General features: G+C 38.9%; 1 protein-coding gene across 1 annotated transcript in view; it reads left to right on the top strand.

Annotated features, from left to right (window-relative positions):
• Positions 1-5,302, top strand: part of Rab18 (RAB18, member RAS oncogene family) — a 40,050-nt gene extending 34,748 nt beyond the window's left edge. The window contains exon 7 of the mRNA XM_057788002.1: positions 3,593-5,302. Coding sequence (XP_057643985.1) covers positions 3,593-3,768 — 176 coding nt within the window. The 3' untranslated portion in view covers positions 3,769-5,302. The remainder of the gene's footprint in view (positions 1-3,592) is intronic.
• The last annotated feature ends 10,222 nt before the right edge of the window (positions 5,303-15,524 follow it).

The raw sequence follows: 15,524 nt of genomic DNA, 5'->3' as shown, positions 1-15,524 counted from the left end.
ACTTCCCATGTAGATTAGATCTATGTAAGTCTCTTAGTGTCCTCATTGTTGTCTAAGTTCTCTGGGATTGTGGTTTGTAGTCTGGCTTTCTTTGCTTTATGTTTAAAAACCACCTGTGAGTGAGTACATGTGATAATGTCTTTCTGTGTGGGTTACCTCACTCAAAATGATGTTTTATAGCTCCAACCATTTGCCTGCAAATTTCAAGATGTCGTTATTTTTTTTCTGCTGTGTAATACTCCATCGTGTAAATGTGCCATATTTTCCTCATCTATTCTTTGGTCGAGGGGCATTTGGTTGTTTCCAGGTTCTGGCTGTGACAAACAATGCTGCTATGAACATAGTTGAGCACATGTCCTTGTGGCACGATTGAGCATCCTTTGGATATATACCCAAAAGTGGTATTACTGGGTCTTGAGGAAAGTTGTGTCCTAATTTTCTGAGAAATCACCACACTGACATCCAAAGTGGCTGTATCAGCTTGCATTTCAACCAGCAATGCAGAAGTGTTCCCTTTTCCCCACAACCTCTCCAGCATAAGTTGTCATTAGTGTTTTTGATCTTGGCCATTCTTACAGGTATTAGACGGACTCTCTGAGTTGTTTTGATTTGCATTTCTCTGATGACTAAAGATGTTGAACATTTCCTTAAGTGTCTTTCAGCCATTTTAGATTCCTCTGCTGAGAGTTCTCTGTTTAGTTCTGTACTCCATTTTTTTTTTTTATTGGATTATGTGTTCTTTTGGTGACCAATTTCTTGAGTTCTTTGTATGTTTTAGAGATCAGACCTCTGTTTGATGTGGGGTTAGTGAAGATCTTTTCCCATTCTGTAGGCTGTCGTTTTGTCTTGTTGGCCATGTCCTTTGCTTTACAGAAGCTTTTCAGTTTCAGGGGGGTCCCATTTATTAATTGTTTTTTCTCAGTGTCTGTGCTGCTGGGGTTATATTTAGGAAGTGGTCTCCTGTGCCAGTGTGTTCAAGTGTACTTCCCACTTTCTCTTCTATATAAGGTTCAGTGTGACTGGCTTTATGTTGAGGTCTTTGATCCATTTGGACTTGAGTTTTGTGCATAGATACGGGTCTATTTTAATTCTTTTACATGTTTATATTTACCACTTGTTAAATATGCTTTCTTTTTTTCCATTTGGTATTTTTTGCTTCTTTATCAAAAATCAGGTGTTCGAAGATGTGTGGATTGATATCCGGGTCTTCTATTCGGTTCCATTGGTCCTCCTGTTTGTTCTTATGCCAAGACCAGGTTGTTTTCAGTTTTGTAGCTCTGTAGTAGAGTTTGAAGTCAGGGATTGTGATGTCTCCAGAAGTTCTTTTATTGTACAGGATTGTTTTGGGTATCCTGGGTTTTTTGCCTTTCGATATGAAACTGAGTACCATTCTTTCAAGGTCTTTGAAGAATTTTGCTGGGATTTTACTGGGCATTGCATTGAATTTATGTAGCAAGTAGTTCTAGACTTAAGGGCAGCATGGTGTGTTTAAAACAGGAAGGAAGCTTGTAGGTGGAGCTTAGCATGCATTTAGGATAAATAGGCTGGTAGAACATGGGATTAGACTTTAGAGTATGATAACAAGATGAAATGCATTCTGTGTGCCATGGAATAGTTGCTACACTTCTAGAATTCCTTACATGTAGAGAATGGTCTATGAAGTGAAAGCAGGAAGCTGATTCTTCTCTTGCTGTGGAACAGAGAAGTAAAACTGGTGGTATACTTAGTACTGTGGGTCTTGGAAAGTTGATAGCTATGGGAGATACTCTGAATATTAAAACTGACAGGATATGTGGAAAAATTTTATGAGGAGGCCAAGGAAAGAAAACAGTTAAAGACAGCTACAGATTTTTAACTTGCCCAAGTGGGTTGTATTTCTGTTACATGGTGTGGAGGATTGAAGTAAAGCAGATTTGGTGTGGGGAAGTAGGAATCAAGGATTTTACTTAAGACACAGGATGGCACAGTGTTCAGATATCCAGTAGACGTGCTAGTTGTTTAAGTGGCGTTTAAATGCTGTTATTGGTAAAATTGTTCTAAGAATGTGGATCCAAAAGGGCTGGGGATTGACCTTTAGTATACTCTAATGAAGGGCCAGCAACAAGGCCATGATTGAGGTGCCATTGAGACAGGAGGATTGGTAGACATGTTGACTGTTCTGGGAGTCACAGGAGCGAGAGGAGGGAAATGATACCAAATGCCAAGGATGTCATGTGAGGTCAGTGTGCTCAGCCTGACTGGAGGATGTGAAAGGAATGCCATTAATGGTGTCATGGGAACAAAGGCCAGAGTAGACGGTGCTGCTGTCACATGCAGCGTACCTTCTCACAGTCTTGTTCTGCAAACATGAAGAGCGAGATTTTATTATGCTCCATTCTAATAATTGCATACTTTTATTAATAGTTATTGTTGATTATTTATTACTGTCCCCAATTTAAAATTTAAATTTTATTAAAGACTTGTACATGTAGGCTCATAGCAGTACCCTGGTACATGTGCCCCTTGGATGGGATTGGCAGCTACTAGTTGAGGAAAGCTTGTGTGGTGAGTTGGAGAAAGCAGCTTATGCAAACAACACTCTGGGATGATTTCTCTGGAGAATAGAGACACTGAGTGGCTCCGTGAAAGGTACATAGACTCTAGAACAAGTCTGTCTGTTAATAAGACAGAAAATATTAACAGACATATAGAGTGAATGATAACATTAGAAAAAAAAGAGAAGTAGGGTCCCTGGAGCTAGAGAAGGGGTGGTTTAGGCAGTAACATGGGCAGCTCACTTTTTCAGAGAGTAACAGGCCAGACAGGAAGCTTGTAAAACTTATTAGTGGGATGACCAGACAATCCTTGCCAAACATCTTTTTTCATGCTAGATCAGCAGCTGGAGTTTAGCTCAGTGGTAGAGCACACATACCTGTCTTGCACAAAGCAGTAGATCCAATCCTCATTATTAAAAAACTGAAACAGACTCTAGAGCATCATCTGAGATAGAATAGTGAAGAAGGAGTGTGAGGAATCTTCAGACAGTGAGAAAGACAGAGAAGCACTCAGCTTAGAGGGCGCTGTGAGCACATATAAAATGCACCAGTGTGCTTGACTATTGGCATTTCATCTAGCTATGTGTCACTACATAGCTGCACATTCAGAAAAATCAAGCCAACCATTTTGGTTGGAGCATGGGTTTCCTTCTTTTAAAATAGTCATGCCATCTGCTTTGGGGGCTAATTTGAAAACTTAAGAAGAAACTTGAGTAGTGGCTTACAAGGTGCAATTGCTTACAGATCTCAGGGCTAAGCTGATACACTAGTGGGTAGAGTCTAAGTAGTGGGTAGAGTGGAAGAAATTTATCAGTTCTAAACTTGTGACAAGAAATGCCGGGCGGTGGTGGCGCAAGCAGGCTCCAAAACTACAGAGAAACCCTGTCTCGAAAAACCAAAAAAAAAAAAAAAAAAAAAAAAAAAAAAAAAAAAAAAAAAAATGCTGACTTGATTGTTTATATCTTGTAGACTTCTGTTTATGCCATATTAATTCTCCAGAAACAAATGAGAATATGTCCAACAAAAATTATACTGTGATCCTTTTCCTTGAATTTTAGAGGCAAGTGCAAAAACCTGTGATGGTGTTCAGTGTGCCTTTGAGGAGCTTGTTGAAAAGATCATTCAGACACCTGGACTGTGGGAAAGTGAGAACCAGAACAAAGGAGTCAAGCTGTCACACAGGGAAGAGAGCCATGGAGGAGGAGCCTGTGGTGGTTACTGTTCTGTGCTATGAACTCTGGGGATTCTTTCTCTTGCATATTTGATCAGATATTGACATCTTTCTGTATATAAACTGTTAACTGCTATTAGGGACCTTGCAGTTTGCACACAATTGTTTTTATCATGGCAGTGAGTATTTACAAGAAACCCCCTCATCGGCTTTTCCCAGATGAATTGTTATGGTAAGCATGCACAGTTTGCAGTCTCTAGGTTTTTTTTTTTTTTTTTATGTAACGTAAAATAGGTGTACCTTCATGAGTACATTTGATTTTATGATTTACATTTATCATGTCATTTTTTAAAAAAAAATATCTAAGATGTGTTGCTGTAAGTCTGCTTTTGTTCTCCTTTTTGCTTAAATGCTCTGATCAATTACTAAATTACTTGGTATGCAGAACTAGAACCGTGGGGAGTTAAGCAAGTATCATCAAGCCTATTCAGTTTCCCTTGAGGAATAATGAAGCATGATTCACAGCTTTTCTAGGATGTTTGAGAGTCTTAGTACTAAGTAAAATTCTCAGTTCAGAATGGAGCCCAGGCCAGTTCATAATTAAATCTCTTTTTGTTCTGATGGAGCTTCCAAAATAGTATTGATAATTTAAAGCCGTTTGGTATTTTAATTTACTCCAGTAGTTAGCTCAGTTACCTGGAGCTTTAATCCATTGCACACTTTGGGTTCCTGATCCTTAGAGCCATGTTTTAGATACATGTCTTCTGGCAGGATGGCAGCAAGGCTTCCCTTTTTTGGGATTCAGAAGGACATGAACTGTATACTGTAACTCCTTTAATACTTCCTTCCACTTCTAAAACCCAACATCTTTCCCACACCTGCTGGCAGTGTTTGTCCAGGTGCCTCAACTATAGCTTGTGTAATGACTATCTGATCTTACAGCTTCCATAAATGGCTAATTACTATTCAAAAACCTATTTCTGTGCTTTGAAGGTGGGAGAGAAAATACTAAGTGATAATTTAAGAAAGGCTTATTGCTTCCAGATTCTGAATGTTGGGGAAATGCTATTGCAATGAGATTGTTGATAATTTACTGTAACAAGTAGCCAATAGTTTATTAAAAACCAACCTGTACAGAATAAACCTTTTCCACAGTATTCAGTTTTCTAAATCCTTGTTATAGTACAATGTATGTTTTTTCACTCGTACACTAATTAATTTACATTGACCTATGCTATTTATGCTCCATAAGTAACGATGTACTTAGGCTGGTCACTGTATTATTCCTCATTAAGATTCTGATATTCATTTTTGCAGTTTATTCTCTATGTACAATGATAAATGATAAACATTTTTGTGTGTCTTTGCAATATGTGTGTTAGTGGGTTTACTTCAGATTGACTTTTTTCTGAACAGGGTGTTTCCATATTCTACTTCATTTATACTTGGCAGTCTACATGTGATTAGAGCTTTTATACATTCTGTATATTTTTATTAAATATGAGACTTTTGCTTCTATAATATTAGAGAAAGGTAGCTCACAGTACACTTATAATTTGGTCATGTTATTAAATTTTTGATTTATGTACATTTTGAATATGTCTTGACAAGATTTCTGCTTATTCTTACTCCTTGAGTTACTTCATCTTTATTACCATTGGATTGTCATCTAGATTTGATCAGAACTTGAGTATGAGTCACTTGAGTGTAACTTTTAACAATTGATTATGGTGTATGGAGAGGTGGTTCATTGGACAGAGTACTTGCTGCACAAGCTCGAGGACTGGAGTTTGTTTCTCCAGAACTCACCTAAAATGCCAGGTGAGTACCAACAACTGTAGCTCCAGCATTCAGAAGGTGGAGACAGAGCCTCCAGAATCCAGCCAGTGAGCTAGAGTACTTACCTTGGCAAGCTTCCGGTTCAATTGAGAGAGACTTTGCTTTAATGAATAAAGTGGAGAGCAACTCAGGAAGCCTCAGCATCAACTTCAGCCCTATATATACATACAGACATACATGTGCACTCCAATACACTCAAATAAATTACTTTTGATAGGTTTATTTTATAACTTCATATTGTTTGCTATTTAGATGAATTTGTACAGGAACTACATTTCTCCTTACTGTCATCAGCAAGAGGACATGTGAACAACTTGAGTTAAAGAACTCAAGTTCTTTAATGTGGATTTCATTTAACTGTATGATTGAAAGATTAGTGTTTCATAGTGAAGGTTTTGTGTTGTTTTTCATGGTTTTTCTGTAGCATTGGAGCCTGTCCTGGAACTTGCTCTGTAGACCAGGCTGCCCTTGAACTTACACAGAGATCCGCCTGCCTCTGCCTCCCAAGTGCTGGAATTGAAGGTGTGTTCCACCATTGCCCGGCAGTAGGGAAGATTTTGTAAGTGACCACTTTAACATGTAAAATCAGTCACCTATATAATAGTTTTGCTGATTTGTTTTTAGAATTATTGGAAGTAATCTCAAGCTCTTTGCAGATGCTATTAGAACATGGTCTTTTGAGTTTTAGGAAAACCAGCATGGGCTTAAAGAATTGAATTATCTTTTAGTTAGTGAGTAGTGAGCATTTGCTGAGGCTTTCTTGGTGCTTGGTGTCTTACATACTGAACTGTCTTTTAAGGCCTTAGAGTAACTTCATTCTATTTGTATTCCTATTGTGCCCATTTTATCTTTTTTTTTTTTTAAAAGTTTGTTGTGTAGTTTTTTTTGTTTGTTTTTTTTTTTTTTTTTTTTTTTAAGATCATCTCACTGTGTGTCCCAGAGAGACCTCATACTCTCAATCCCCTTGCTCTAGAAGTGTGGATTGTGTGTGTCCATCATATCTGGCTGTGTCTATTTTAATGAGGAAGGTGATCAAACAGGTATTTGAAACAACTTCTCTAAGGTCCCTGATACTCAGTGCTGCAGTTGGACTCCTGTCCATGAGTTTTCACTACTGCACCCGAACTCTTGGTCTCCTCATTGGTGAGTTACTAGCAGCTTAACACAGCGGAGCTGGTGTGCCCATATTTTTTCACATTCCATGTGCGGAGCTGGTGTGCCCATATTCCTTCACATTCCATGTGGCTATATGTCGTAGAAATATTTCAGTTATATGTCGTAGAAATATTTCAGTTGAATCCCATAGATAGAGCCCTATCCCTAGAGTCATTGATCTAAAGATCCAGGCAACAAAGAATGCAAAATAAAGGTTCAAGACTTAGGAAAGGTACAAAAACTTATGGCACCAACACTCTTTATTGGACATAAAAAAGAAATTCAGTCTGGAAGTGGTCTTTTGCTTAAAATCAAAACTGGGGTGGGTAGGTGGGGATATTTCAAGAATGAGTTGCCGTGCGTAGATTCATTCTAGTTAAATGCAACAGAGTTAAATTTGATTGTGGACTGTACACTCAAGAGTCATAGTTGTCTCGTTGGTGTGAGACTGAAGTATTCCTTTGCACCAGTGGTTGACTGTCTGGTGGTAGCTCAGACTCATTCAGATCCACAATATGTTTGAAGTATGGTTTGGGTGTTTGTTTTTTCTGAGTATTTACTAAGGGTCTTAAGAAAATAATAGGTATTATGGTTTAGAAGTCTTCTTAGTATTCAGGTGTCAGGCTTCTACTGTTCTTTCTTGAATCTACTTTCCGAGCGATAGTTAACAAGTTTTTGGTTTGTTTTTTTGTCCATGTAGTTTTACTGTCCTGCTGTTCCATTGCTGGGATAAGGCACCATGACCAAGGCAGCTCATAGCAAAAGATAGCATTTAATTGTTGTGCAGAATTTTAGAGGGTTAGTTTATGATTATCATGGCAGAAGCAGTAAGGCATGGATGGCACTGGAGAAGTAGCTGAGAGCTTTACATACTGATCTGCAGGCAACAGGCATAGAAAGTGACAGTTGACCTGGGATAGGCTTTTGAAACCTCAGAGCTCACCCTGAGTGACACATATCCTCTAACAAGACCACTCCTAATCCTTCCCAAGGATAGTTCCACCAGGTAGGGACTAAACCATCAAGTATATGAGCCTGTGGGGGCCATTCTCATTCAAACCACCATTTTTCTTTCTTATTCAGCCTGATAAATGATAACATCTTTATATGAACTTCTTTGATTACGAGGGAGGTTGAGTACTCTCTAATTGGGTATTTCTGTTATGTTAAGTTCTTATTCATGTATTTTGTGGTTACTAATCAGCATACTTCTTTCTCTTCCCAGCATATACCACCATCATCTACCTTTTCTCTGACTAACTCACCTTGCAAATAATCAAGCCTGTGTTTGGGAGGCATTCCTGTACCCTTGGCCATCTGGATTGGCCCTATTACTCTTCAACTTTGTCTTCTTCTCCAGTAGTAAATAACATAGGATGGATCTGAATTCCATGACTGCCAAGATACAGGAGATATGTAGGCTAGGTTGGCCTGAAAATCAAATGTATGTATGTCTGCCTCCACCTCCCTAGTGCCACTGAGTACTGCATAAAATTTTTAACCCCCAAATGTGAGTATTTTAATACATTTTTAAAGATGAATTCAAATTGGAATGTGTACTTTCATACTAATGATGAGGAAACTTACAGTTTATTTTTGTGTATGCTATATGTATGTGTTCATGTATGCATGGATGTGTGTTTAGAGGCCAGAGGTTGAAAGCAGATGTCTTTCTCAATCTCTTTCCATGTTACTTTTTGAGGCAGCATCTCTCATTGAATCTGATGGTCATTAATTCACTGCATTCCACATTAAATTGCAAAGTGTTCAGTCTATCCAGTATTGCTGCCTGGGAGACAAGCCTCCAGCAACACAGGGCTTAAAGGGAACATAGCATTGGAGCATACTAGACTTTTCTCTCCATCAAGAGTCACCTTTTTGGGGTGACTTCTGCGATCCTAGCCACGGCAGGTCCATACATTCCAGGGACAGGAGGATTAGAAATGTTAGGTAGGAGGAACAGAGATTAGAAAGAAACACAGACATAGATAGAGCCGAGAGGGCAATTCTGTGATTACTGAATGCCCCGATTCTTTGTTCGGAGTCCTGAGTTCGCCCACCCATGTTTAGTTTTCTATACACTTTTATACCCCAATACAAAAGGGGGAAAGGAGGCAAAACCCTGCTTTAGTATGATACAAAGGACAACCAGAACAGTGTTTGCTCTACTACTTAAGACATCAGGTCATTAATTCCTGAGTAAAGTATTTGATGCTTGAAGTAGTGAAAACACCCTAGAGCAGATATCCTGCAGGCAAACCTCCTATTTCAAAAGAAGGAGCAGAAGTATGCTTGATTCTCTACCTTTGGTCAGGGTGGAGTGGATGTACCTTTATGGGCCATCCCAATATCCAAAACATCAAACAGCCACATTCTAGGTCAGGGTATGTACCCACACTTGTCAATAACCTCCAGAGCAAAATAAGTTCAAACTCTCGTATTCACCTTCAGGCAAGATGGAATAGGCTCACTTTTTTGGGCCTCTATATCTATCTGAGGGGATTAGAGGAAAAGACACTCTCTCTTGATTTACTTCTTTATTGTCTATTCTTATACTATACTTTTTTCTATAGTTTATATACCCCAACAAAATCTTTCAGGCAAGATAAAAATTGCGGTCTGGTTGTGTTCTCCTTTTCAAGTGAGTGATTATAATGAGTACAGGTAAAAACATGTTTTTCATCTCCCTTATATTATTAAAAGCAAAGTCACCCCAACAGCTCACGCACATTTACATCTTAGTAACTTGTTACAGATGAACAGAACATGAGCAAGCAGAGAGCATTTATTTTTTCTCAGCCAACTCTTGTTAGCAGGCTGCATACTATGGTTACAAAGAAAGAATCATTTTATTATTTGTCTTGAAAGGTAATCTTATGAGGAGTCTTAAAGGGATCACAAACCTAAATTTTTCTACATAAAAAACAGCCAGTTGTACTTTAAATTTTTAGGAGGCATACCCATTCATCAACAGTTTCTTATAGCAGGAGATTGAGGGCAGGAATGAGTACAAAGAATTAATCATCACATTTGATCATCAACCAACCCTAGCAAGAAAGTATGTCAGTAACAGTTGGGTTGTTTTGCATATTTTACCTCAGCTCTGTCCTTGTGAACTTTATATTGATTCCTGGGGTTTTTCATTTCAAAGCTATTATCAAAACATCTGATCTAACCTGAGTTTATGTTAAGCCTTTGTTTCAGCTAATGATGCACACTGAAACCTGTGACTGCCTTTCAGCATTAAGATGAAAGGAATTTGAGCCAGCCTGGCTCCTGGGACTCAATTGTTTTTCATAATAATTAACGAGTTATGATCATGCATCTCTTTAGTTGAAACTCGGGCTCCAACTGTGTAACCTTATTTATTTATTTATTTATTTATTTATTTATTTATTTATTTATTTATTTATTTATTTTGTTTTTTCAAGTCAGGGTTTCTCAGTGTTACAGTCCAGCTGTCCTGGAACTAGCTCTTGTAGATCAGGTTGGCCTCAAACTCACAGAGATCCACCTACCTCTGCCTCCTGAGTGATGGGATTAAAGGTGTGCACCTCCACCACCACCCTGCAAGATTAAAGGAATTTGAGCCAGACTTGCTCCTGGGACTTAATTGTTTTTCTTAATCATTAACTTGAGCTATGATCTATGCAGCTCTTTAGGTGAAACTCATAGGCCCCAGCTGTGTAACATTTACTTATATTTATTTTTATTCATCAAAACTCTGTATATGCTAACATTGTCATTATTAACATTATATTATTAGACAGTACAGCTTAGGGAAGAATCATCTTCATAACAGTCCATGGATAAAAATGCCCAGAAGAACAGGGGTGTTTCCTAAGATAAACACATCACATCATAGTGGGCATCTCCCCACACCCATTTACACCATACCATATATCAGAGAAAGATAACAGCAGCAAACATGTAAAGGCACAATAGGAGCAAAAGACATTGTGGAATATCCATCCATCAGGGAGTTTCCTCCTGGTGGCCTGACACCTCGAACTTCAATTACCACCTGCTGCTCCTCTGGCACTGCCACTGGCAGTTACTTAACTATAACTGAGTACTTAACCATGAATAAATACTATCACTTTTTCAGTAAATAAAGGGGTAGAGAGTATCTTGTGTCTGCAGAGGATAAGATTCTAAGGTAGTTAAAAACTTGATGGAGATATATTTTAAAGACACTTGGATGTGTTTTAACAGGTACTGTGTACTACTAAGTGCTCTCAAAATCAATGTCTATGACATTCCTAGTATCAAACATTGCTTTTTCATTTTGTTAGATTTCTCTTTCCTCCTGCCTCCACTATACCTGGCATGACCAGAGCTTTCTATCTAGGTTTTGTCTTTATGGAACTGTGGTGTGGTATGGTTTTGTTTTGTTTTTTTGTTTGTTTTTTGTTTTTTTTTTTGTTTTTTTTTTTTTTTTTTTGAGACAGGATCTTGCCTGAAGAGATGATGCCCACAGTGGTCCTCCTACCTCAGGTCTCCAGTGTGCTCAGATTTCAGGAATGTTCCGCTTTACCTGGCCATTTTCTGCATTTTTCACCAATGTATTTTCAGTTTCCTTTTTCTTCTCTTTCCTTTTCCTTTTCCAATTTGCATAACCTGTAAAAATATTACAGCATGTTTATGTTCTTCATGGACTTTATTAGTACAATTTCTTCTTTAAGTCCTTTGACTTTTTTTATTGCATGTGTACGCCTGCTTGTGTATGTGGTTGTCCTGTGTGCGTGTGCTTGTGGGAGTCAGGACAGTCTTCATTGTCAGTTTTCAGCTGTTTCTCTTCTCTTTGAGACAGGATTTCATTGACTTAGATTCTTGTTGTGGGAGCTGCGGGCTGTGTTCCTGCCTCCCCAGCTCCTGGTTGCCTGGCTAGCTCATGCCCCAAAATAACGACACACAAACTGTATTCTTTTAAACACTACCTGGCCCATTTCTATTCATGTGTGTAGCACCTTGAGGTGTGCTTACCAGGAAGATTCTAGCCTATGTCCATCCTGGGTTGGAGCTTCATTGCGTCTGCTCTGGAGCACAGCAGCATGGTGTCTGCCCCAGAGAGGAGAGGAAATGGCGTCTGAGCTCACTTCCTCTTCCTCCCAGCATTCTGTTCTGTTTACTCCACCCACCTATGTTCTAACCTATGAGGGCCAAGCAGTTTTTTTATTTTTTAACCAATGACCTTCCTCCATCATTTCCCCTTTTTCTGTTTAAACAACAAAAAAAGGAAGGCTTTAACTTTAACATAGCAAAATTACATATAACAAAACAGTTATCAAGTAAAAATTACAATTACAATATTTACATCTATTTTATCTTTTATCATAACAAAGGAAAACAACTATAACTATCTATCTATTCTTCAACTCCATCAAAGACTCCAGAAGGATATAATATTACCTAAGTAAATGAGAAGTAAGCAACTTACAAAACTCTAGAAATCACAGAGACATCTCGCTGCCTGGACAGTCACCCAAAGTTCCTCTGTACCGTTGGGGCATCCATCTTCGGCCTAAAGGCCCGTAGTATCCAGAGACATTTCCATGAAGCAGGAAATTTCAAAGGCAGTTCAGTCACTATCTGCTGTGTCCTGCAGAATGTCTCACAGACTCCTTCATGAATCAGGAACCCCGAAAGGTCATCTCACCTTTAGGCAAGTTCAGCAGTCCTCTCTCTGTGGGTTCTTTGTGTCCAGTTTATGCAACAGTCCAGGCAAGAGCAGTTTCTTGCCCAAATGGCTATCAAATTCCATAAGGATCCTCTTCGATGCCCATCTTCTTCTTGAAGTGGATTGGTGCTGCCAGGATCAGAGTGTCTCATTGTCATGAAAAGTCCTAAGTTATTAAAACATTTAAAATGCCATACTATAATCTTTGAAAGATTGCCTGTCTAAAATATATCTATGTACATCTAGAAAATCTTAACTAACATGACTACAAACTTGATGATTATCTATTAATAACCTATATACATTACATTTTTACATGAACTACACAATCACAATACCTTAATCAAGATCAGAAATACATATACCTATAACAAAATTGACCTTAAAATCTATAGCAATGCAAATTATTCATACCTATATCATCTCCCCCTTTAATTGTAAAAGAACATTTATAAACAGTATTTGGGAATATGGGCGCAGTTATTTCTCTCCAAACTGCTTCCTGCTGAATAGGGGCGCTGTTAATCAGGTCTTTTATGGGATAACCTGTCTGCTAGGTTCATTTCAGTCGGCAGTTGAGCAAAGTAATTTTTTTGAGGGTGTTCACAGCAATCTTTCGGGAGGGCGTGATCTATCATACCATATTGTGATAGAAGTAATCCAAAGAGTCTCATCCTCTGTGAAAACAAAAGAAACTCCTTTCCAAAGCATCATGTCCTTAGATCCAAATTTTAAAGTGAAGGTATTTTCAAAATATCTATGTTGGATTAGTTCAGCAGCATTTATAAACAAATATCTTTTAGCAGATGTTGCTCTTTTCTCAGCATTCAAACCATTCAAAGAGAGCATAATAGCATACAGTATCAAGATTCTCTGTGTATTTTCCATCTTTGTGCAGCTTTGTTTTAACCTCTATTTCATTTATTTTTACTTTTAACTTTTTGCTTTTTGAGACAGGTTCTCTGTATATTTTTGTCCTGGAATAACTCTGTAGACCAGGCTGTCCTTGAACTCTCAGAAATCCTCTGTCTCTGCCTCCTAGGCATTGGGATTAAAGGTGTGTACTGCCACACCTTGAAGTCACAGAGGTCAATCTCCCTCTGCCTCTCAAGTGTTGGGATTAAAGGTGTGTACTGCCACACCTTGAAGTCACAGAGGTCAATCTCCCTCTGCCTCCCAAGTGTTGAGATTAAAGGTGTGTACTACCACACCCAACTATTCTCTTTCTTCCTCATTTTTGTTTTTATTTTACTTTAAGAACTTTAACTTTTAGCCTGCATATATTTTTAACACACTGTAAACCATTTAGAAATTTTCTTTGTCTTTGAATCTCTCTTTACTGTATATCTCTCTTTTTCTGATCACATGAGTCTTTAAATTACTGAGCAATATAGGTAGGTTTAAAGCTGTGGCTTTGATGGCTGGATCCAGCCCATTCCTTAGCTTTCCAGCCTCATGGCTGAGGTACTGGCTGTAGCCATGTTTATCACCACAACTCTGTGGCGTTTCAAGGTCCCTGCCAGCAAGCAAACTGTAATACTATATCCACAGACAACACTCAAGTCCTCTCTCTGTAGTCAGCCCTCCTGCCTCAAACAGTCAGAGTTTGCCCTGGCAGGACAGACCAGAAAGCCAGCATTTTAAAACAGCACAACTTTTTTCCTGCTACGGCTGAAAACCGAAAAGCATGCCTTCAGCTTTTCATCAACACCGTTTTAAGTGTTTCGTGGCAGGACCTCTTAAAAGGGCTGAGGGTTTTGCAGCCAAAGCTGAGTCAGGAAGCCTCTCTTAGATGAGAGCACTTGCTTGCCTCTAGCAAGCAGAGCAGACCCAAGAAATTGCTGCCCCACGTTGGGCGCCATTCTGTTGTGGGAGCTGCAGGCTGTGTTCCTGCCGCCCCAGCTCCTGGTCGCCTGGCTAGCTCATGCCCCAAAATAACGACACACAAACTGCCTGGCCCATTTCTATTCATGTGTGTAGCACCTTGAGGTGAGCTTACCAGGAAGATTCTAGCCTATGTCCATCCTGGGTCGGAGCTTCATCGCGTCTGCTCTGGAGTACAGCAGCATGGCGTCTTCCCCAGAGAGGAGAGGAAATGGCGTCTGAGCTCACTTCCTCTTCCTCCCAGCATTCTGTTCTGTTTACTCCACCCACCTATGGTTCTAACTTATGAGAGCCAAGCAGTTTCTTTATTTTTTAACCAATGATCTTCCTCCATCAGATTCTGTCTCCACAGCATTGAGATTACAAGTGTGCACAGGTTTTTGTATGGGTTCTGGAGAGCTTGCAAAGGATTTTACCAACTGAGGCATTAATGCAGTGCCCTTTAATATATGTTTGATATGTACTTGGGAAAGCCTTGTGCTTGGTTGTGCTTTCTATTATAGATCTGTAATTAAAGAAAAAAAACCAACAAAAAAACATTTCCTCTTTTTTTGTGGACAGAGGTAGTCACCTTTATTGTTTCTGAATTTCTCTTAAGAAGGCAACCAACTCTGGGCTGGAGAAATAGGGGGTAAAGGTGCTTACCACTAAGCATGCAACCCAAGTTCAATTCTACAGAGTGGGACAAGCAACTCCCCCAGCTTACATTTTGTCTTCACTCTACAGGCACCATGTTATACTTATAAATAAATAAAGTTTTAAAAGGGCAATCCCATCCCAGAAGTATACAAATACTAATTTGCTTCTATTATTTCATAGTTGTTTACTGGTTTTTGTGTCTATTTCAAAGGTATTAATGTACTTGGAATTTGTGTTGTTTTTATGTTTTTGTTCAAGCTGATAACAAACCATGCCATAAAATATATTATCTTTGAAATACCATAATGCATTGATTTATTCAGCAAAGGTTTATTTCATTCTTCCAGTTTGCCTGGCTTAGTGAAAACAAATTGTATGATCTGGAAACAGCAATAATGGGTAGGAGAAAATACCACATAGAGTCTCAAGCAAGCTTTCTCTGAGCAAATGTCATTTGAGCTGAGGCTGTAATAACAGGAAAGGCCTACTATTCATAAATCTGGGAGAGAAGCATTCGGGGAAGAGGGACTGAATTAAGAAAATGTCAGGACAGATCCAGCTTGAGATCCCGGGGAATAACAAGACTGTGTATGAAGTTTGGACGTGAACAGGAATTAGACCA

Source organism: Chionomys nivalis, chromosome 13, assembly GCF_950005125.1.
Source record: "Chionomys nivalis chromosome 13, mChiNiv1.1, whole genome shotgun sequence".
Classification (NCBI taxonomy): Eukaryota; Metazoa; Chordata; class Mammalia; order Rodentia; family Cricetidae; genus Chionomys; species Chionomys nivalis.
This window is presented reverse-complemented; position numbering and strand designations above follow the sequence as displayed.